The sequence below is a fragment of the Jaculus jaculus genome, chromosome 7, assembly GCF_020740685.1.
Source record: "Jaculus jaculus isolate mJacJac1 chromosome 7, mJacJac1.mat.Y.cur, whole genome shotgun sequence".
In the NCBI taxonomy this organism is placed as follows: Eukaryota; Metazoa; Chordata; class Mammalia; order Rodentia; family Dipodidae; genus Jaculus; species Jaculus jaculus.
In genome coordinates, this window is record NC_059108.1 from 4,789,488 (window position 1) to 4,814,201 (window position 24,714).

The 24,714-nt window shown below is 47.1% G+C and overlaps 1 protein-coding gene across 2 annotated transcripts in view; it reads right to left on the reverse strand.

Annotated features, from left to right (window-relative positions):
- The window catches only part of Znf507 (zinc finger protein 507), a 33,248-nt gene extending 12,718 nt beyond the window's left edge, over window positions 1-20,530 (reverse strand). Inside the window, exons 1-4 of one of the 2 annotated variants that reach the window (XM_045154366.1) lie at window positions 20,391-20,530; window positions 10,978-13,106; window positions 8,580-8,691; window positions 4,582-4,696 (exon numbers count right to left, since the gene is read on the reverse strand). In XM_045154366.1, the coding sequence (XP_045010301.1) occupies window positions 4,582-4,696; window positions 8,580-8,691; window positions 10,978-13,104 (2,354 nt within the window). In that variant the 5' untranslated portion in view covers window positions 13,105-13,106; window positions 20,391-20,530. Of the gene's footprint in view, window positions 1-4,581; window positions 4,697-8,579; window positions 8,698-10,977; window positions 13,107-20,390 lie in introns of both variants that reach the window. The other variant, XM_004659965.2, reaches the window with a different exon arrangement.
- Between the last annotated feature and the right edge of the window lie 4,184 nt (window positions 20,531-24,714).

Consider the following 24,714-nt stretch of genomic DNA (forward strand, 5'->3'; position numbering starts at 1 on the left):
CACCTGAGGTGCTTGTGGCCGGCTGGTCTCTGTGAGGAAGGCACGAGCAACGGCCACCAACAGTCACCGCTCCCAAGTTGGTGAGCCCTGAAGAGTACACACCAGCGCCCCAGGACACCAACAGCTCAAAGAGTGAGGTCTCAACTGAGCCTGAGCCACTCAGGTAGATGTGGGGCCTTCCAGTCAGAAAATCAGCCACAAATTTATCACAAGCACCTCATTACGTACTCCACACCTGAAGTTCTTGGGACCAGAAGTGTTCCAGATTCTGGATTTTTAAAAAAGATTTTAGAATATCTGCATATGAAAATGAGGAATCTTGGAGAAATGAGACCCAAGTCTAAACACTAAATTCATTTATTTCCTATATATCTTATGTATATAGCCTAAAAGTAATTATATACAACCTTTCTTTGTGCATCTGTGCTCTCTGAGCCTCATCATTTGCACTCAGGGTGGCAACATGCTAGTGTTCAAGAAGTTTCAGAGCTAAGTGTGTCCAACCTTTGGATACTGTGACATAACAGTTGTCTACAAAGTTCACGAAAACTGTGCAATTGAGTTATGAAAAAAATTGCCAAAACAAAACGAAGCGTGTGCTTTAAGTCAGTTTATGGCTTTGTGTCGAGCAGCACCCACAACTATGAGTCTTGGACCTTTTTATTTTAGTTATTTATTTAAGGGAGAGAAACAGAGAGAGAGAGGGGCAGAGAGAATGGGCTCCAGACACATGTGCCACCTTGGGCATCTGGCTTTATGTGGGTCCTGGGGAATCGAACCTGAGTCCTTCGGCTTTGCAGACAAGCACCTTAACCACTAAACCATCTCTCCAGCCTATGAGTCTTTTTTATTTTTATTTTTTGGTGCTTGAGATTGAACCTGGGGTCCTCCACATTCCAGGTTAAGGGTTCTTCCTGTGAGCCCCATTCTCAGCCTTCGGATTTTTTTTTTTTGAGGTAGGGTTTCACCTTAGCACAGGCTGACCTGGAATTCACTATGTAGTCTCAGCCTGGCCTCGAACTCATAGCATGTGCCACCACACCTGGCTAGCACCTGGATTTTTTTTAAAATTTATTTGAGAGCGACAGATAATGAAAGAGGCGGGGGGGGGGGCAGGAAGGGAGAGAATGGGTGCGCCAGGGCCTCCAGCCAGTGCAAATGAACTCCAGATGCATGTGCCACTTTGTGCATCTGGCTTACATGGGTCCTGGGGAATTGACCCTCAAACAGGAGTCTTTAAGCTTCACAGGCAAGTGCATAACTGCTAAGCCATCTCTCCAGCCTCGCATGTAGATTTTTTGATTAGGGACGCCCACCTGTATCTGAGGGTATCTGTATCTGTTCACTGTTATCTACACACACCATGAGAGCAAAGATGACAGCTTTTATTGTCACAGCCTACCAGAGTTCCTGGAACATACACATGCCAACGTTTCTCAATAAATGAAAGAATATTGTAGACACAAAGAACATTACTGACCAAACATCAAATATATGGCAGGATACACCATTAAATTTCAAAAACAAAAAGGAGGGGCTGGGGAGACAGCTCAGTTGGTAAAGTGGTATCTTGCAAGCACGAGAAACTGAATTTGATTCTCAGTTCCCATGTAAAAATGCTAAGCACTATGGTGTGCTCCTGTAACCTTATCACCAGGGAGGCAGAGATAGGAGGAGGAAAGATCCCTGGCCAGACAGTCTAGCCTACTTGGTAAGCTCCAGGCTGGTGGATGGCATACCTGAATAACGGCACCTGAAGCTGTCCTCTTGCCTACACACACACACACACACACACACACACACACACACACGACTGTTTCATGATGATCATAAAATCAAAGTTCAATCCACTGAAAATTGCTGAGGACACTCTATTTCCTCCAGTGTCAAATCATTAGCCAAGGGTTAATTCTTTTTTTTAGTCCAGGCTGACCTGGAATTCACTATGTAGTCTCAGGGTGGCCTCAAACTCATGGTAATCCTCCTACCTCTGCCTCCCAAGTGCTGGGATTAAAGGCGTGCGCCACCACGCCTGGCTTCTAAGGGTTAATTTTTATGTAAAAATAAATGGGGACATCCATATCATTAGCATGCAAATTTGCAATCATCCTTAATAAATGGTAAAATTACCATACCAAAGAACTGGCTTAAAATCAAGTTCTTGATAATTATCAGTAACTGTTTGATTTGTATAACTATTTTACTTGCTGCGTACCTGGAGTCATGTAAAAATTTCTTGGGTGACAAGGGGTCATGAGTGGAAAGTTTAAATAGCCTTAACTTGGAGTAATAGGAAGCCTGAGAAAAAAGCAAATGCGACAAGGGTTTTGACAAGGGTTAGCAGGGTACATAGTGCCTCAGTAGCTCGGTAAGGTGGAGAGGAAAGGATGCTCCACTACAGTGTCCCCAAACTAACTTCTGGGACAGCTGCACCAAATCCCTGCACAATAACCAGTGCGTTTATCATAAACAACACAGTTTGTCTCAAGAGGCAAATTTTATTTAGTGGTTATTTCTGTTCATCAGTTGATCTTCACTGAGAATGCATACATCTCCTTAAATGCACATTAGAATTATCTTCTATGAAAAAGTAACAAAGTTGTATTAAATGCCATTGGTCCACACATTCTACTTTAATTTTAAAAATAAAATGTTTTAGGGGGCTGGAGAGATGGCTCAGCAGTTGAAGGTGCTTGCTTGTACAACCTGCAGGCCTGGGTTCAATTCCCCAGTACCCACATAATGCCAGATTCACAAAGTGATAAATGCATCTGGAGTTTATTTGCAGAGGTAGAAGGCCCTGGCATGCCCATTCTCTTTCCTTCTCTTTGTCAAATAAGTAAATGAAATAAAATGTTTCACAGGCAATCTTGTTAATTTTTTTTTTCCCCGAGGTAGGGTCTCACTCTAGCCTAAGCTGACCTGGAATTCACTCTGTATTCTCAGGGTGGCCTCAAACTCAAGGTGATCCTCCTACTTTTGCCTCCCAAGTGCTGGGATTAAAGGTGTGTGTCACCATGCCCAGCTTAATCTTGTTACTTTTTAATTTTTATTTATTTCTTTGAAAGTGACAGAGAGGAGGCGGCAGAGAGAGAGAGAGTGAGAGGGAGGGAGGGAGGGAGGGAGGGAGGGAGGGGGAGAATGGGCGCGCCAGGGCTTCCAGCCACTGCAAATGAACTCCAGACGTGTGCGCCCCCTTGTGCATCTGGCTAACGTGGGTCCTGGGGAATCGAGCCTCAAACCGGGATCTTTAGGCTTCACAGGCAGGAGCTTAACCACTAAGCCATCTCTCCAGCCCAATCTTGTTAGTTTTAACTTTCAATGATCTTAAAAATTGTTTTTTGTTCATATTTGATTTGAGAGTGACAGACAGAAAGAGAAAGGGGCAGAGAGAGAGAGAGAGAGAGAGAGGGAGGCAGTGAATGGGTGCGCCAGGGTCTCCAGCCATTGCAAACGAACTCCAGATACATGCATCACCTTGTACATCTGGCTTCTGTGGGTCCTGGGGAATGGAACCTCAAACCGGGGTCCTTAGGCTTTACAGGCAAATGCTTAACCACTACGCCATCTCTCCAGCCCTTAAAAAAAATCTGTGTGTGTGTATGTATGAATGTTGGTGCAAACATGACACAGTGCATATCTGCAGATCAGAGGACAACCTTGGAGTCTGTCTTCTCCCTCGACCTTTTTTGAGATAGGGTCTCACTATTTTCCAGCTGCTTTGCATGGGGAGGATTGAACTCTGGTCAGTAGAATTGTAATTCAGCATTTTTAACAGCTGAGCCAGCCTCCCCACCCAAGATCTTTTGCTGTGAAAGTACCTACTCATTACATTACTGTGATGTTCCCAAAGGCAATAATTTATACTGAGATGAAACAGAATACAAAGCTGACAGATACAGATACCTTCTTATATTTACTTGACAGAGAAAGAGGGAGAGAGGAAAAGAGAGAGAGAATGAGTGTGCCAGGGCTTCCAGCCACTACAAATGAACTCCAGATATGTGCGAACCCTTGTGCATCTGGCTAACGTGGGTCCTGGGGAATCGAACCTGGGTCCTTTGGCTTTGCAGGCAAATGCCCTAACTGCTAAGCCATCCCCTCAGCCCATTCCTGTATTTCATGTACACAAAAATGCTTATTGTACTGAGATTCAAGTTTAAAATTTCTTGGCAAACTAAGTAAAACTTAAGAAACCAGCATGAGCCTGGTGTACTGCCACACACCTTTAATCCCAGCACTCGGGGAAAAAGAGGTGGTAGGATCACCGTGAGTTCGAGGCCACCCTGAGACTCCATAGTGAACTCCAAAGACTATACTTTCAGGGATTATTTCTATAGTTTGTGAATTCTAGGTCAGCTTGGCATAAAGCGAGACCCTACCTCAAAAAAAAACCAAAAAAAACAAAAAAACAAAGCAAAACAACAACAACAAAACCCCACAAAAAAACAGCATATGAAAATTTCTTAGCCTTTAACTTGTGTTTTAACAAATGTTAAAAATTTTTAATAATTTCTAATACACTTTTCTATTTTAAAATATTTTGACCCAAGCACTGCAATCCCAGGATCATGTTCTCACCTGTATGGCTTATCAGAGTTGTGGACGCGTCTGTGGTTTCTGACACCGACGTGTGTTGTACTTGTGTAATCGCAAACATCACATCGATACTGTTTCTGGGCTGAAGTCTTACTCCCTAGACAAAGTATTTTGGAGGTTTAGAGCATACTTTGATAAGGCCCACACGAGAGCATCTATCTTCTATCAGAAATGAACCTGACACAACACAGCATTAACATTTCAATCAAGGTTTTCCCATTTAAAAATGTTTAAATATTTTTATTAGAGAGAGAGAGAAGAAAGAGAGAGAATGGCTTTGCCAGGGCCTCTAGCCACTGCAATGAACTCCAGATGCATGTGTCACCATGTGCATTTGGCTTACGTGGGTTCTGGGGAATTGAACCTGGGACATTAGGCTTTGCAGGCAAGCACCTTAACCACTAAGCAATCTCTTCAGATCTGCATGGAGTAAATTCAGCAAGCTTAAAGTAGCTTCATGGATTCTCTTGCACCTAGATGATCAGTAGGTATGAACTGAACATCACCTGACCTGCGAACATGGGGAGCAAGAACAGGAGGTGGCCCTTGGCAGAAAGCATGTCTAGATAGTGCCCTGGACAGACAGCAGAAATGAGGCAGTGCCCCTTGAAAGCAAGCCTAGGCAGTGCCCCTCAGCATTAAGCACACACCAGGCAGTGCCCCTCGGCGGACAGTGTCCCTTGGCATAGAGCAAGCCTAGGCAGAACACGGGTACCCAGAGCTTCAAAATGAAGTTGGACGCATGCACACACATGCCCAAACCCACACTGCCTTTTCAACAAAGAAAATCTGCAGTTAAATTTAGGCTTTCTAAAACTGAAATTTTCTTTGGCTAATAACTACTGCCAGGCAGAACAAAATGTCCTAATTTCCTGGTATAAATCTATAACATTAATACACACACTAATCATAATTACAATGTAAGTATTGCTCTTAATTGGTAGGTTAAAAATTTGGACTTGATTATAAATGGCATTGTTCCAAATATAGTTTTTAAAAAAACCCTGGAAAATGAAGTGTGAAATACTGGATAATGGTTTTGTGTGAGAAATATTTCAGATCAATGACAACTAATGAAAGTGACAGATGGACAAACCTAATCTAGGCCAGAATGAGAGCCAGTGCGACTTCAAGCACATGTGACCAAAAGAAAGATGGCTGGGTCTGAAGCTCAGCAACTTTGGCTTAGCTTTGCTGTGCCGCTTACTACTAGTATGTGCACAAATGTCTTACCGTCTATCAAGTGGAAGTGCTAACTGGTCCTTCGCCAAGCGTGCTGGTATACAACCTCTGCCCTGCAGTCTCTACCAGGTTTGTCACGCTGAGTCCCCAGTGCCAGGCAGATTGTAGGTTTTCAAGAAAGGGCAATTTAATTAAACTTTATGAAGGGACACCAAATGGAAGTGCCACGGCTCTTTTGAGAGCACCCTCGGAGCATGCTGGCCTACCCATTAGTCCAGCTGGCTTCTCCACAGGGCTGGGCTCCTCCATGGCCCTGGCACCCCTCACTGAACTTCCAGGCCCTGGCACAGCACCCAGCACAAGGCAGGTGAGTTCTGTGTTTTGGATGAATGGATGAAGGCCTGAAGTACGAGCACTGGGCCTCGGTGTGGAAAGTGTGCCTGAGGAGCTTGGGCTGCAGCCGGGCTGAGACGGGGACTATGAAGTCATCTACCTCCCCTCTTGTTCAGTGAGCTTATAACTACTTCAGGCAAGTTAAGAAAAGTATGAATCACTTTCACCGTCTTTGTGAGCCAGAAATGTGTCCACTACTCTGTTGACCAGATTTCAAATATCACGCACTTAACTAGTGATGTACCTGTCCAGGTACAGTAGACAGGAAGAGACCAGCTAGCAAACTGCTATACACTCCAACTGAAGAGCAGTGCAGCCAAGCATGGGGCTGGGCGGGCTGACAAGTGCTCATGCAAATGACAAGGCCCTGGATTTCATCCAGCACCAAGAAAAACCACAACAAAAACTAACATCTACAGTCCGTACATTTTAAGCCCTAATAGCAAAATTCACAAAGCAGGGATGGGACAGAGGGTTCAGCAGTCACAGGCGCTTATGAAGTTTGATGACTTGGTTCAATTTCCCAGAAACCACATGACAAATGCACAAAATGGCATATGTCTTTGGAGTTCATCTATAGTGGCTAGAGGCCCTGGGTGCTTATTTGTTTGCTCTGTTTGCAACATAGTAGTAAATTCTTTTTTAAGAATGCACAAAGCAAAGATGTGCAAATTGGAACATGGTTATAGTATCAAAAGGTTTGGAATGGTTAATTTTCAAATGACATGGCATTTTAATCTCTTTATTAAATTGATTAATACATTTGGGAAGTTTTAAGTTCTTGATATTTTGTTAAGACAGTGCTGGCAAAGAAATATTCCAACCTAGTATTAACTGCAGGTGGCGCTACTGAGCAGCATACACTTTATTCCTTCACCAGGGATTTATGATCCAATCACTTCTAATGTTTAATGCCTCCTTTAAAGGGGATATGGAAACATAATGAATTAAAATAAAAGGAGGCATTTAGGGCTATTTTGCAGAAAGGAAACAAAACCATTTCAGCTCAGCCATTTATCGCAGAAACAGATGCCATGTCATAAACTCCTTTTGTTTTTGGATAGTTTTACAAGGATGACATCTGTTTGACAAGGGAATTTTGGTGCTACAGTGGTGTCAAAATCAGTTCTTTCAGAAACATTTGAGAATCAGTTATGCTTTCTGGGGTATAATTTAATGAAACATTATGGTAAAACATTTCACTCTGCAGTTGTTCCTCACTTTAATTCTTAGGAAATCTACAAAGGAAAGTCACTCAGTATGTTTTTCTTTCCCATAAACCCTATGTACCACACAGGAGGCATTTAAGTATATCAATTTACGTGAGCTGATGCAAGGAAGCACAGTTTATTACACTTTATCTCCAATTCTCCGGATGTGGCACCCGCTTCTTCATGGAACTCTAATTAAATTTTCTGATTCTAATATTCCTATTACCAAACACTCGGCCCTCGTGCCTAATGGTAGTGTAGACAAGGGTCCCTAGAGGAGCACAGCAGGAAGCCGCAGGTGAAGGCCAAGGCAGGCATGACACGCTGTGGTCATCTGGCGCTGGAAGCAGAGCAGAGGCTTCTCCCTGTGCAACTGCAGATCTGGCTTGCTGGCTTATCACCTGCCAAGGAGCTCTGCTGTAGTTTGGCTCTTACGGGCTTCCGTAAATTTTAACTGTAATACCCACCTGCCCACTTGAGACTGATTCCTTTCTCACCTAGCACGTCTTACCCAGGACGTGACTTAGTTCTCGTGACTGCCTCAGAACAAGGGGAGAAGCAGTCACATGCAGAGCATGGACAGGGAGGGGACAGAAGCATTAGCCCAGGTGAGAACCCACAGGACAATGGAGACATCGTACTGCATAAGCCAGCAGTTCTGACTACGTTAAAAATGCACGTGGGAAGCCCAGCATGGTGGTGCACGTCTTTAATCCTAGCACTCGAGAGGCAGAGATAGAAGCGCCATGAATTCAAGGCCACCCTGAAACTACACAGTGAATTCCAGGTCAGCCTGAGCTAGAGTGAGACTCTACCTCAAAAAATCAAAAACAAAAAAACCCCACACGGGCTCGAGACGTGGCTCAGTGGTTAAGGTGCTTGCCTGTGAAGCCAAGGACCCTGATTTGATTCCCCAGATCCCACGTAAGCCAGGTGCACAAAGTGGCAATGCGGCTGGAGTTCATTTGCAGTGGCTGGAGGCCCTGGTGGATCCATTCTCTCTCTCTCTGCCCCTTTCTCTGTCTCTAATAAATAAATAAAAATAAATCAGAAAAAAATTGTTTTTAAAATGCACATGTGAGGCGTGGCTGGAAGGGGTGCATATAATCAATGCATTTTACATACATGTATGAAAATGACATGATAAAATCCATTATTCTGCACAATTAGTATACGTAATAAAAATGCAGATACCTTCCTGAACACATTTTCCATCAGTTACGTCACTAGAAATGCTTGGCTCATTTGAGGTTGCTACTGACAACTTGTCAGGAAGGCTGTGCTGCTCTCTCTCGTGACTCCTCAGCTGACTCTTCCAAAAAAGAAAAGAAAGAGAGAGAGAGAAAGAAAGGAAGTTAATACATAATTTCCAATAAATATACTTGTTGGATCACTTGAAGGCTATGTAAGGGGTTGACCGACTTCATGGTCTTTGAGCTAGAACATATTATCAATATTTTAAAATCGAATCTACTTTAAGACCCTTTGGCACACTTAATATTCACACTTGTCATACTGGAGGGACCACACCCTCCTCACAAAGGCAGTGTCTCTCTCCTGTCTCTGAAAGGATGGTGGCTATCTGAGGTCTTTCTGTATGGTAGACAGGTTTCTCACACCCCTAGCAGGTCAGAGACAAAGAGCAGAGGGTTAGGGTAATGCGGCATGCCTGCACAGTAAGTCTAATCAGGGGCTGGGTGAGGTGTTAAAGTGCTTCCTTGCAAAGCCTGCCCACCCAGGTTTGGTTCCCCAGTCTTCATCTAAAGCCAGATGTACAAAATGGCACATGCACCTGGAGTATGTAGCATCCTGAGGCCCCAGTGTGCCCATTTTCTCTCTCTTTGCAAATAAATAAATAAATAAAAATAAAAGTAAAAAAAAAAAAATCTAGTCAGCAAACACCATGCCTCCTTGACATTAGCTAAGTTTTGGAGGAAGCGACTCAATTCCCAAGTCAAGTACAGTAGTAGGAAGGAATGCCTGCCCCTTACTCCTGGGCCTAGTTCACCAAGTGGCAGTGAGCCTCAGACTGAAGGATTGTTTGGTTTCTAATCTTTTTTTTTTTAAACCATCAACTAAACGTAGGCAATCTGTGAGACAAGTCTACATCCAGCTGGCTAAATGAGTATATTTTTGACGAATTTTCAGTCACATGGCATGCAGAAGATCAAACCAATGACACTTTTGTGACTGCATATTCGAAAGCATATACAGTGGCTACCAGGTCAACACACAACATGAGAACCAGTCTGCTTGAAGGGCGAAAGTCCCTCCGCTGGCCAGGGTGGGCAGCATAACCTTGCAACCCCAGCAGAGGGAAACTGAGTCAAGAAGACTACAAGTTAAAGGCCAGCCTGCAACAAAGAGCAAGACTGTCTCACGCAACCAAGAGGAGGTGAGGTGGGGAGGCTGCTGTTAGGCTACAGGTATGTGGTATGTCCACCAAACTGCCTTCTTCATAGTTACATTTATGCCCATGTATTAGCGCTGCTCTCACTTTTGGTTAGAGAAGCTTCTTTTGGCAGGTGGTGGTGACTACTGGGAAGACTCAAAATGTATCAATGTGCTGACAATAAATGACAGTAGAGCGTTCAGCTCCAGGAGGCATCTCTTTCACTCTCTCTGAGGCTCAGAAGAGTGGAAGAGCCAAGGGATGAGGAGGAGTGCTGCGACACTGTCTTCCAGACACAGGCGCTGGCGTTCACGGCCTCACAGCGGCTGCTGTCACTCACACAAGCCCTGCCTCGTACTAAGCCATCAGCGTGCTGTCACGGAGAGGGGGAAAGAACGACACCGAAAGAGGGAGTGGTTGCAAAGAAGAGGTTCAGTGGAGGGAGGATGAGGGAGGGTGGGGGAGGGGACTATGAGTGGGGCACGCTGTAGACTTGTGAGGAGGCTGTCATGAAAGAAAAGGGCTGGGGCCGGGCGTGGTGGTGCACGCCTTTAATCCCAGCACTCGGGAGGCAGAGGTAGGAGGACTGCCGTGAGTTCGAGGCCACCCTGAGACTCCACAGTGAATTCCAGGTCAGCCTGGGCTAGAGTGAGACCCTACCTCGAAAAACCAAAAAAAAAAAAAAAGGGGCTGGGGATGTAGTTCACTTGCCTAGCACATGCAAGGTCCTTAACTGTCCACCACACCGCACACACGCCTTCATTTCTACTGGCTGCCTCTCAGCAAGGCTTGCCTAGCCCCTTCCACCATGACACCACCTTTTGGTGGTTGAAGAGCAGCTTATATGACTTGCATTTTGAGGCCAATTAAGATGAGAAATACGTGTTTCTGTGTGTGCTGATGTAGCATCTATATGTCAAATGTGTTCACGATGTCAATCCACTGTCCACTCCAGTATAACTAGAACTCAACCATACGAAAACACAAAAGCAGCAAGTCTGGAGGCTCCCACAGAGCGGGAAGCAGCCAGGGAAGAGGGCGGAGCAGGCTTCTGAGGCTTTGCTGCAGCCTCACCTTCAGCACTACTGCACGTCCAGCCCCGCAGCTTCCCGGCCTTCCTGGAGCCCAGTCTCCTGGCATGTGGAACGAGGAGCTGGGCTGCGTCCGCCAAGTTCCCTTCCAGTGCCCAGCACGACTCACCTTGTAGTGGAAAGACGCGTCGCACTGCCTGCACTGGTATAGTCTGGCTTTACAGTGGCTGATCATGTGGCTCTCCAAGTCCTTGCTGTCGTCGGCTGTGTGCTCGCAGATGGGACACTGGTAGGGCTGCCTCTGCCGGTGCACCCGCAGGTGCTGCTTGATGTAGCCCTTGTTCCCGCTCGCGTAGTCACACAGGCGGCAGCGGTAGGGCCGCGCGGCGTTCGGGATGTACTCCACCACACTGGCACCCAACAGGCTCGCGTCGCTGTGAGGCTGGCACTGGGCATTGTCTTGCAGCTCTTTCAGAATGTCGTCATCAGATGCGTTCTGGTCTGTCCTTTCTCTCAGCTTTTCTATCACGGTGAGTAGGGACATGCTGATGCCCGTCTTAACTTGTCCGTCTGGCAGCTCCTGCCTATCCTCCGGGAGTGCCACCAACGTGGAGCTGCTTTGGTGGAAACTCGTCAGTCCATCTGAAGAGTTCTTAGGTGGTGACATGATCTTGGAATAGGCTGCCAGTGGACTATCGACTTGCCTCTGCCCAGTGTCTGGGTCCAAAAGAGCTATGTCCCCATAGTGGCCCAGGCTGGCCCTGGTGAGCTCGGCAGCTCTTACCGGCATTGTGACAAGGGCTTCTGCAGCTAAGGAATGGAGCCGGAGAGACTCAGAGTTTGTTCTTCTTCGCCCCGGTGGCGCGTTCTCATCCGCAGCCAGGCCTTTGCTGAACTCACTGTCTCTCTTCTCTGCAGTGCTCCAGCCTATGATCAACCCCCCAATGTCAACAGCACAGTCGTCAGCACGGCTGCTGCCACCCAGCCCCCCACAGCCCGCCTGGGCCTCTGCTGGGCTCAGGGATTTCCCCTCTTCTATGTCAGCGTTCATGAGGAAGTGTTTTGGTGAAAGTGTTTCTTCAGCACCCGGCAAACGTTCCACGATGACGTTGACGTGACCTTTTTTGTTAGGGCTGCTGCTAATGATTTTCTGTGCTGACGAGAGCAGGCTATCAGCAAACAGGTTTTCCTCAGAATCAGACATCACCTCCAGCATTTCTTCTTCGTTAGGGTCAAGGGTAACTGGCTGGCTTAGGTGTACGACCTCCTCTGTCCTCTGTTCTAATGGTGAGGAAGGCGGTGGCTCTGAGCTGCAAATCTGCACCTGTACCGATGGTCCGTTGTGGATACTCAGCTCCCTGTCTCCAATGGCAATGACCACTGCCTCGACCCCAGCAGGTGTGGTGGACACTGAGGAATCCAGCAAGCCGAGGGGCTCGTTTTCATTCTCGAAGATTGGATAGGAGCAGTCAACCTCCCCTGCATGTTTCCAAGCGTGGGTTTTCAACATTCTCTGCTGGCCGCAAGTGTAGCTGCAGAACAGGCACCGATACATGCCGTACTGCTCGTAGGCGTACCACTTCCTTCGACCCGGCTCAGCCTCAGGCGCGGCCGCTTTCACAGGAAGCGCTGGAGCACCGCTCGCACTGCCCGGGGTGTCTGGGATGGCTTCGCTCCTTGTTTCTGTGGTCCTCTGACAGGAGCTGGGGTGGCTCGTGCTCGGCTGGGTTTTGGGTTGGGCTTGGGGGGCGGCACTGTTTTCATGCTCGCTCACCACGTGGGCTTCCAGCTCCTCCTGGCTCTGGGAGGTGACCTGGCACTCCGAGCACATGAGCGTCACCTCCCCCTGCTGCCCGTGCTGCTTGACGTGCTCCTTCAAAACGGAGAAGGACGGCGACAGAAACTTGCAAAGGCTGCACTGGTAGGACATGGCCTTCCCATTGTTAGGGGCAAGACAGTCAGGAGTGGAATTTGCCTGTGACACCTCATCCTTTCTCATCTCAGTGGCAGATGACTTGCTTACTTTAGTGGGAACCTCACAAGGTCCTGGGGCTTCAAGGGAGCAGCCCGCCACATTCGGCCATGGGCGCTTTCTCCCAATCAGAAGGCATCTCTGTGACTTTTCATGCTCCACTATCTTGCTTAGCTTCTGGATGACATGGATCAACGGATCTGCCTTGACCTTCCTTTGCTCATCACTTTCCAACAAAGGACTGATGGCTCCTCCAGCAGTCAACACAGCTTCCTGGTCCCTAATATCTGGCACCAGCATGGCGATACTGCTGCTTTCTTCCATATCTAAAAAAAAGAATGTACAATAGAAATTCAGGTGACAGGGTGATCGTGGGTACAGAACTCAGTAAATAAATGCCAATGTTAGCACCTAATCTATGTACTTTCTAAGTTGAGAGCTCCCAAAGCAAGGTACCCTCCTGTCAACACACAGACTTAAGCTACTCAGCGACCCCTGTGGGGGCACAGCACTCTCCTGTGTTGACCCGACCAGCACACCGTTCCTTTTGCACAGTGCTGACACTAGTGACTACAACCCTTATCTAAAGAACACACCCGTCCCGTGCCATGGAAGCTGCAGGCAACGTGGACAGCATGCATGCTACGAAGCCATCACGACTTGAGGCAATCTTTGAGAAATTACTCTTACACCCAATTTTGAGTTTAGATTACTAAAATCAAAGGTTTCCTCCCCAAAACTCTGAATTGTGAAGATATATTCACGTAACCTTCTACGAAGGATACGGATTTTGGGAAGTGCTGTGCACAAGAAACTACACAGAAGCAGTGGCTGGTTCCTCTTTTTACTTCCTGAAGAGAAACCACAGACTACGCTGTGGCTTTTCCTAGAGGTCACATTAGTGGCCAGCCTTCACGCACACCCACACCAGCATCTCTTTATGAAGAGTAAAGGGGCATCGGAGACAGAGTTGTGGAACTCCACGTGCAGAGGCGAGCAGAGCTATGGCATTCCAGCGTGGCAGTCACCAAGCACAACCCCGAGCAGAAGGGCACTGCCACGCTGTTTCCTGGCTGCACTTTCCTTTGGCTTACTGATGACTTGGACCATATCTTTAAGTTTAGGCTTTTTTCCCCCAACAACAAGCTTTAATATTCCACATTTTAGGTGCATTTTCCCCACAACATTCAATAAATGTGAGCAGAATCTTCAGTGGCCTGAGCTACAAACCAAAGACCATATGGCACCTTGAACTTCAGAGCGGGCTTCGCATTCTCCACATGGCTGGTCCAGGAAAACAGCCTGTCAGCCCACAGCCAGGAGCAGAGCCAACTCCCCTGGCCCACACACGCTGTGGGTGGGGGCCCCACTTCTTCCAGCATGAGCTTTCTAAACCTAAACGGTCCATGCTAAGCAAGAGGCAAACATTTCACTCAGCTAACATGCTGCCTCCTGGGACCTGCTTTCTTCTCTTTTAGGGACTCCCGTAACTACACTGACGGAGGGAGCACAGCCTACAGCTGTCACAACATAGCCACCCAGCTCCAAGGTGACATTCTTCTGCGAGGCTCTCCTAAAACACTTCTTAGGTCAGTTTCTTTTCATCTTTCTTAGAACAAGTCCTATGCCTACAAGTTTAACAGAGAATGGTGGGCACTTTGCTTCTTTGGTGGGTGTGCAGGGTGGGGGGGGGGAGCAAATTCTGTGGCTTTCTTAGCTATCTCCTTGTCTTTGGACTCCACAGTTTATATATAGGCCAAAGGGAACCATGACTCTTCCTGTGACTCCTGATCCCCTCTAGGGTCAATTAAAGGCTCTTTGCACTATCCAGTTCAAATGTTAAATGTAAATCAGCTCAACCATCACTTTGATAAAGGAACTGCCAGTCATTCAGTTTCTCCAGCAAGGCATGGCTCTCTAATTAGTTCCAAAGTCTCCTCACCCAGGAAGTGTCACATCATGCAGGTTGACTGATAACTTGAAGGTTAAAGTAATGTTTGTTCAACAGACATGTGCACACCCACAGGGTCAAAAAGGTGATGCCTGCTATCTCTTCCACTGAATGCTATAGCAGAGACAGAGCAGTGAAAACTACTCCCTCTGGTTGAGTGTGTACCTTAGACAAACAAGTGAGCTGGAATGAGGAAGAGGAGGTCTTATCTCAAGAAGAGACCAAGGCAAAGAACCTGACAAGATGTACTGTTACAGCTACGTCTGCTCAGGCAGGAGGAGCTAATGGAGACCTGCAGCAGATGCTCCAATCTCCCTGAACATTCATGTAACTATCTCATTTTAGAGGCTGTATCCATTTGGAGATAAGTACAGTAAGGCAGCTATAAAACAGGTAAACAGATATGACAACATAAAACAGGTATGACAATAGAAAACACATCAAGAAACACCTGAAAAACTAGTTTTGTTCTGCATGCAAAGTCACTAACCAAGTCAGAACTCATTAAAAGAGAAGTCTGGGGTATGGAGAGATGGCTTAGCAGTTAAGGTGCTTGCCTGCAAAGCCAAAGGATCAAGGTTTGATTCCCCAGGATCCACATTACCCAGATGCACAAAGTGGTACATGTGTCTATGGTTTGTTTGCAGTGGCTGGAGGCTGTGGTGCAACCATTCTCTTTCAATCTGGCTCTTTTTTTTCCTCTCAAATAATTTTATTTTAAAAAGAGAAAAGCTTGTTAACCAAAAGGTTATGTAAATAGATCATAATAAAATATGTAAGGAGGAACAGTCAGTAGAGACAACTTTAAAAATTTTCACCATAAAACCATTCATATAACCTCATATATATTACATAGAGCATGACTATGTAGGCTATATATTGTTTCTACACATTACACATAGTATCAAACAAAGTAAAATTCTTTTGAATAAGAGAGATGTAGATATGAAATTCCAAAGGCTCAACAACTGCAACATGGGCCAAAACCACATGAGTACTATCCCTGGACTCCAAGAGATGGATGTAAATGCAGCTTAACAAAATGACTACCAGGTGGGATAGCGTGACAGTGGAGAAGGTAGTAAAATACAAAAAGAATGACATATTCTGATAATGAAGTTGGGTGGTGATGATATAACTACTCATTATATTATTCTTTCTACTTGTCGAAATGCTTAAGCCTTTTCACAATTAAGTTACAAAAAAAAACCATATGTGGACTTGAGAGATGGCTCAGCGGTTAAAGGCACTTGCTTGCAAAGCCCAAAAGCCTGAGTTCGATTCCGCAGTACCCATGTAAAGTGGCACATGCATCTGGAGTTCACTTGTAGTGGTTGGAGGTCTTGGCATGCCCATTCTCTCTCCTTGAAAATAAACAAGTAAATAAATAAAATATTTTTAAAAACCACAGAAGGATGGAGTACTTTCAACTTTGTGCTCAGAAGTGAAAGCCAAACTGAATGGACAAGAAAGCACCATGAGGAGCTACACAAGTGATCAGCCTCTGACAATTCAGTGGCGGGCAAGGTAAAAAGATCAGAGGGGCATCAACAGCCAAACCTAAGAGACTGAAAGGTACCTTCGGGATGGGAGAGTAAGCAAAAGGCTTCTTAGACAGGTAGGTTGTTCACTGGATCCCAAATATGGGCAAGTACCACGCCTTTGTCCTCTGGGCTTCCAACCAAGAGACTGTTCTGGGAGGGACTCCATCACTGAGCACCTGAGCTTCTGCCCATGGAGAGCCATAATGCACAGAGGAACACAGCAGAGGCAGGACAGTCAGTGTCCCAGCTCCCCACTCTAGGTCACCTTGGGCTGGCTGTGCTCAGGCCTTTTCTTTCTAGACAGGCTGCACTCTGAGTTCTTGTACTGCCCTTCTCCCGAGGCTGCTACCTTCCATTAGCTGAACTACCCCCGTCGCCTGCCTATGTACGTCCACTACAACTTGGTAAATACGCTCCTGGTACTGTTCATGTCACCACCCGTGGGTAAGAGTGACAAGAAAGCTGTGGTAGCTTCTTTTCAAAGTGGGAAAAGCAGGGCCAGGGAGATGGTCCAGTCAGTAAGGTGCTTGCTTTGCCAGCATGAGGATCTGAGCTTGATCACTTGAACCCACACTAAAAGAAGGAAAAGAGGGAGGGAGGGAGGGAGGAAAGGAGGGAAGGAGGGAAGGCCGGCCAGGTGTGGCAGCACATGTTTGTACCTGAGCATCAGGAGGCAGATCCCTGGGGCTCACTGGTCAGCCAGTCTAGCCTACCTGGTGAATCCCAGGCCAATAAGACACCCTGCCTCAAGAAAAGGTGGATGGGGCTAGTGAGGTGGCTTAGTGGTCAAGGTGCCTGCCTGCGAAGCCTAAGAACTCATGTCCAAATCTCCAGGCCCCATGTAAGGCAGACGCAGTGATGCAAGCGCACAAGGCAGCACATGCGCACAAGGGCACACGCCGCGTTCGTTTGGAGCGGCTGAAGCGCCTGGCACTCCCATTCTCTCTCTCTAAAAAAAGGAAAAGGTTGGCGGCACGTGAGGAACACACCCAAGGCTGTCCTCTGGCTGCCACACTCACATGACCAGCACACATGCATACAGACACACAAAGTGGGAGCCACGCTCTCTGGGCATTAGTAAAAATGACTGTACAGGAAGGTTCACCAAAACAGTACAGGCGTCACTATACAAGACTCCTTGTTTGCAACCACTAGATGAAACACAGCAACTTACTGCAAATCAACAAATCTCTCAACCCAGAAACATTCTATGACCTTTCCCACCAAGTCACTCAAATCTTTCCTTGACAATAGTAATGCACAGGAAAAGCTTATAATTAATGTCTTTACAGAGAAAAGAGAACAAACTCAACTGTCTTCATTTCTGTATAATTTGCTATTTGCTTTATGTATTTAATTAGTTCCCTTTGGTTTTAGCAGTATAGTTACAAGTAACATCAAGTTGAACAATTCACGTGGACATGGAGAAAAGGCTGTAATTTTCTGTGTATACACAAAGACAGCATAAGATGACAAAAACAACTTTCTCTTTCAGACTAAGGATTTGCTCTTTTCCTATGGAGGGGGGGGAAATCCCCACCTGTACAAGAGAAATTAGGGTCATATCACTCCTCACTCTTTCAGCTTCTCACAATTCTAAAATACAAAACATTTATCGCCAGCCAATGAGAGGAGGGGGGGGTAGGGTCCCTCTTCTGAAGTGCCCTCAGTTAGCTGTGTGACCTCACGCAGGTCATGATCTGTGTAGGTTGTGGATTCTTCTGATGTAAAACATTTGAGGGTGTGCTGGATAAACATTCAGGGCCCTGAACAATACATTGTCTGTAGAAAGTTAAGCTTATGCTTTACAACTTACGAATGTTAGCTGTCATATATTTCAAATCTTAGCTCAATATAATCATTGATTTTCACTAAGGAAAAAAAAAAAAAAGATTACAAGCATCAGGAGTATATGTAAGTTTCACAGTCCAGAGTTTCTTGGCTGGTACCTAGCCCAAGATGATGTTCTAATTTGGCAGCTATAATTAAGACATTAAGGTCTAGGGCTGGAGAGATGGCTTAGTAGTTAAGGTGCTTGCCTGTGAAGCTTAAGGACCCAAGTTTGATTCCCCAGCATCCAGAATTACAGGGTGGCACACACATCTAGAGTTCATTTGTGGTGTCTGTAGGCCTGGTGTGCCCACTCTCTCTCTCTCTGCCTCTTCCTCTGCAACCCCCCCCCCCAAATAAATACAATATAAAGACATAAGGTCTAACTAACACTGGCCAATATTCAGAGTTACTCTAACTTATCAAGCACCTACCATGTGCCAAGCACAGTGCTGAAGCATACAAATGAAAGAATAAGTCCTCTTCCTTGAGGGGCACACACAGGGCGTAGGGCCTGTGTACATGTTCTGTGATATTTGTGTAATTAATTACTGGTGATGGCTACCCCTTCCTGGGACATTAGAACCCTCTCCGATGTAAAGTGATACATCTGAGGCTCACTGAGCTGGAGTCCAGGCCAATCTGACTGTAAGATCATGCTTTCTCTAATGCGCCCATTTCCCTGTCAGTTCTCAGGGACAGCAAGCATGCAGAAAGTCCTGCCACATTGCCAAGCCTGTGTTAGACGTGAGTGTATCAGAGGCTCATTCAACGGAGGGTCAATGGAGGTGGTACTACGTGACTCTACAAATAAGGAGACTCAGGGAGGCTGAGGCGACTTACCCAAGGTTACATGGCTGTTCAGTGGCAGAGCCAGTGTCTTTCAAATCAACTCCTGAAATTAATACAGGCCCTTGGATTAATATTCACAATGCACCCATGGCCAAGAATGAAGATGTATAATATCAAACATCTCTCTCTCTCTTTCACGGTGCAACACAGTGATGAGTTATTTTGGCAGTGACAAAAAAATTCCACTTCTCCACACCAAAAAAGTAATTCGTATCGTGCAACCTAATCATGTGATGGAAACTTACATAATTTATTTGAAAAGTACACTTGAGGTTTTACAGAAGTTACAAATTAACAGCTCTGGAAACCAACAATTGTGTATTTTTATGTACCCCCCAAAATGTATGTAATTGACTCGGTCAAGCATTGGTTTTACTGACATAAATTTCCAAACAGTATGGAACAATAAATTACATATTACTATTTTAATCTAACCAGAAGCACAAGCTAAGGGGTGATTATACAAATTACACAAAACACAGTAGGCATAAGAAGATATGACAGTGTAGCCTGACCTATATATTTCCCAAGGCAGTTTTCGGCCAAGGACCTCCATTTTTTTTTTTTGCTCCCATTTCTTATACTAGCTAAAATGAACCTTTTAAAAGATCAAAGAATGCTTATTCATTTTCACCTACACCGCAACTAAAATTAGCCAATGTAATTAAGCAAAATTCCCCGGGATGCGGGGGGAGCATCCTCTGAAGTTAATTTTCAACTCCTTATGGTGGTAAAGACATGAAGAAGGGTCAAGGCTTTCTCTTTTCATCAATAAAGCAATCCAAACCAGGAGACTGGAGTGCGGAAGAAAGTACGAACTCCCATAAAAAAAAAAAAAAAAAAGGTGGTAAATCCCGGGACTGCCTTGATAAGAGCTGATAAGAGCGACGTGGACAGAGCCAAACTGCAAGTCTCACAGCACGAACCCCACAGAAGGCCGCCTCGGGGCGGGGAGGGTGGCCTGGGTGAATCATCACCTAGGCCCGAGGATGCCCCCGGGCTGGAACTCATCCGAGGCCCCAGGTCTGGGGGCGGGGGGGCTGTGATCAGCCCCCCTCGGAGAGGATGGCAAAGGGCGGGGAGGCCAGGGCTGACGCAGAGGGTTCGAGGGCTTGGACCCTCGTGAGGATGGAGAGCAGCGGCGAGCCCGGGGTGCGGAGACTGCACAGCTCATCTCCATCCCGCGGCAAGGCCTGGCTGCACCTGCAGGAAGGAAAAGGGCGGCCCGGGGATGGGGAGGAGCGGGCTGCCCACCCGCAGCCGCAGGGCCAGCCCGGGGCGTCCGCGAGGGCCTGGCCGCACGGAGGACGCGGGAGCTGGGACACGGAACTGCCGCGGCGGGCGGCGCCGCCCGGCGGAAGCCCGACGAGGATGCACACGGCCGCCGGCGGCGCGCAGCGTACGGGGTGGGGGGGCGGCCCGGGGCGCGGTACCTGAGGTGGGCGGCGGGCTGCTGCTTCCGCGAGCCTCCTACGGCCGGCCGGGACCCCGCCGTGCCCTCGCCCTCGCCCTCGCCCTCGTCCTCGTCCGCCTCGCTGCCGGCTCTCTGGCCCTCGTCGGCCCCGCTTTCCCCTTCCTCCGCCGAGGCTGCAAGATGGCGGCGCGGAGCCGGATCACGTGATCCGCGGGCCGGTCAGGTGAGCGCGGAGGCGCGCGGGGTGCGTGCGCGGGAGGGGGCGGGGCTTCGGGCAGGCCACGCCCCCCAGCCCTGAAGGATGGGGGCTCGCCTGGGGCCCTGCTGCTGGCCAGTGGTCGGACCGACCGGAAGTGATCCTGCCCTCCCCTGTTCCTGCCCCGCCCGCGCTCCTGTGGGTCTGGAAGTCCCTGCGGATGCGCTGTGGCCCAAACCCACCGTGGGCTTCCTTCATCGCTGCATTCACCCTATGGCTGTCTTTCCACAGCTACATTCTCTTATCTGGTTGGGGCATTATTTTATTTTATTTTTAAATTTTTGCTTATTTATTTGAGATGGACAGACAGACAGAGAAAGAGGCGGGGGGGGGGAATGAATGAATGAATATGGGTGCTCCAGGGCCTCCAGCCACTGAAAACCAACTCCAGATGCATGCACCACCTTGTGCATCTGGCTTATGTGGGTCCTGTGGAATCCAGCCTCGAACCCGGGTCCTTAGATTTCACAGGCAAGCGCTTAATCGCTAAACCATCTCTCCAGCCCATTATTTTATTTTTAAAATAATTTTATTTATTTCTTTGAGAGAGAGAGAGAGAATGGGCATGCTAGGGCCTTCAGCCACTGCAAACAAACTCCATACGCCTGCACCACCTTGTGCATCTGGTTTATGTGGGTCCTGGGGAATAGAACCTGGATCCTTAGGCTTAGCAGGCAAGTGCCTTAACGGCTAAGCCATTTCTCCACCCCTTATTTTATTTTTTAATTTAAAAAATTTATTAGAGAGGGAGAGCGAGAGAGCATGAGCGCATCAGGGCCTTCAGCCGCTGCAAACGAACTCCAGACACCGTGCACTCTCTTGTGTGCATGTATGTGCCGCGTTGAGCTGGTAAATTGTCTATTCCGAGATACAGTGAATGAGTTGGAAGCCCTAGCTGAGCAGTGGTAGCAAGTCTTGCATTTTGTATATTAGGATTGTCATCTCATTTCAAAACTGCTAGGTTGAACTGTTTGGAAAAGCCTTCTGCACGTCAGCATCTCAGAGCTCCACCAATTCTTCCTTGCTCCTTCCCCTTACCACCTGGCCAGGAGCAGGGCCATGCCACCTAAGAATTCTCGCTCTCCAGGGCAAGTTGCCATGCCCTAAGGGCATAGGCATAAAAGCCCGCAGATGTCATTCACTTCCTCTGACCCTCTTTCCTGAAGTAAGATCTGTGTTCTCTGTTCCCCATCTCTGACTGTATCTCTCTGACTCAGCCTAAGCCTCCCGTCTGCTCCTTTCTACACACACACTCTCTCCTTTCTATCTACACATCCACTCCTCTTACATACACACTCTCTCCTCTTACATACACACCCTCTCCTCCCTCCATACGCACCCCTCCTCCCTCCATACACATCCCATCTCCCTCCATATGCACCCCCACTCCCTCCATATGCACCTCCTCCTCTCTACATGCGCACCCCTCCTCTCTCTATATGCACTCCATCTCCCTCCATATGCACCCCCTCCTCTTTCCATACACACCCCCAACTCTCTCCATACACACCCTCTCCTTTCTAAATACACACCCTTTCTTCCCCCCCACTATCCCCCTCCTGCACTTTCCTCTCTAACCAGCTCCCACCAGGCTCCTCTCCTTGTGCAATCCACTGTCATAGGCCCTGGCTTATGGACTACCAGGAGCAAATTTCCCAGTTCCTTGCCCCTCCTCCTCTTTCTAAAACTTGGTTCTGCACCGCTAATAATGTTGTGAAGCCAGTGAATAGAGAATTCTGCCATCCCACAAGATCCTTTACCATTGGGACCAAATAGCCAGTAGAAATAGAAACAAGGGACTCAGTAATTGTTTTCGATGACAAGTACGAAATGGAGCAGGAGGTTAACATGGAAAAATGGAAACAAGCAAAAAAAAAAAAAAAAAATACCACCCACCTCCAAACCCCCAAACAACAAAAACCCCAAGGGCCACTGGGAATAGAAGATGGTGAAAGTAAGAACTAGCAGCAGACATAAAACCCCTGTCCTTAGGTGACTGACCCTGTGGCACTTTGCAAAGTACCCCACGGCCTCACGCGTTTGTGAGTAAGCCTCATACTCAGTCTCCAGCTGGCGGAGCTCTGCAGCAGGAGGAGGGTCACTGGGAGTGCCCTGAGGGTTACCAGTCTAGCTGTAAGCAGACCACGCCCTTCTCCCCGCTGTCTTGCTTGTGCTGTGCTTTCCCTGCTGTGATAAAGCTTCTCCTAGAAACCGTGAGCAGAAATGAACCCTTTCCTCCCATATGTCGCTTCAGGTTGGATGTTTTGTCCCAGCCACAAGAAGTATCTGCAACAAACACCAAACAGTTCTAGTTTGTAACTTAAGACTAACCCAGAGAACTATAGGGTCGGGAAGAGAGCGCCAACTTCGTAGAGAAATGGGCAGTATGGTAGAGTACTTGCCTAGTGTGCACAAGGCCCTGCGTTCCACCCTCCACCCCACCCCAGAAAATACAATTTAGGAAGAAATAAAGTAAGTGGAAACAAGTGAATGTTCCTTTGTGAAGTCCCCGTGGCCGTGCTGGTACCCACCAGTCACTTGCCACTTGTGCCTCTTCTGGTATACTTCGCTCAAACTTCCTTGGTTGTGACTTGTGGGTGTGGCTCACGACTGATATAGGCTAATGCGCTGTGTCCAGAGTGAGGGTGGAATTGCCCCCTGTAATTGCCTTTGATTAACAGTTTAATCTCTAGGATGCCCTATTCGTTCTGGTTTAATGACTGGCATTTTTTTTTTTTAATGGTGGCTACCCCAGTCAGCCCTATGTAATAAAGTTGGACAGTGCTGAGTTGAGCCCCTAGCTGACCCAGGATCGATATGTACAGCGAGCAAGTCACTCGGGTTTGAGGTCTGTTCGTTATTGAAGCATCCATAGCTACTCCCAACACCCTTCCATATACAGAAGGAATGGAGGAGCAGAGAAGCAAATCATTGCAGGCAGAAAGGAATGCTAATGAAAGAATTAGGAGTTACCACTGAGACATGCAACTTCAAAAAAACAAAAAACGATTAGGAGAGAAGGGGCAATATGCAGAATGTAATAGAAAAATCCCAGACAACTTCAGAAAGCCTGTAACACAGACATCTCCCAGCCCCTTTCTGTGTGTTTCTCTAGTGCGGGGCTGGAACCCAGGACCTCATGCATACTAGGCAAGCACTCTGTTATTGAGCTGTACACCCAGTCCTCTTTTTACTTTTTATTTTGAGATAGGGTCTCACTCAGTTGCCCAGGTTAGCCTTGAACTTTAATCTTCCTGCCTCTGAATCCTGAAAAGGACTGTACCTTACCCCACTGAGTATATCTTTTCTTTGTACAAGAATACTCCAGAATAACCACAGTGAATATTTTTATATGCTTTAAAATATTTATTTATTTGCAAACACACACACATACACAGAACAAGAATGGATGCACCAGGGCCTCTTGCCACAGCAAATGAACTCCAGACACATGTGACACTTTGTGTATCTGGTTTATGTAGGTACTGGGGAATAGAACCCAGGCTGTCTGGCTTTGTAAGCAAGCTTGTTTAACTGCTGAGCCTTCTCTCTAGCCCCGCAGTGAACATTTTTTAAGTCAGGGGAATGAAGAGACATTCAGATGTCATTCCATTGAACTTGTGGACACCTCAGGAAACTCTTCTCGGCACCTTCCACCTTGCCACAGAATGTTATTTATCATGATTTAATTAAGCAATCATAGTAAGATTTAGCGTTCCAGATAGGAAATCTGCTTACTCAGTTATCTAGCACCCATTCTGTGTAATCTGATTCTGTTTCCAGATGAGAGATGACCCAGATAGCCGAATCCCTGCCTCCACACACCTCATTATTCTGTGTTGGGGTCCTTAATTAGTGGATAAGGTTAACGGTTTCACTTCTTCTACTAGTATCATGGGTCTGAATCTCCTACAGTGACCACAGGGTCTGATAACGCACCATGCTTTATAACTTAAACTGGCACACGGTTTAAATTTTGGGAACACAAAGACAGTGTAGTAAGCAAGTTGCAAGGTGATAACTGGCCACATGCTAAACAAGACACCAAACCAGTTGCAACTGGAGAGAGTCCTCTTTGTTTCTAGCT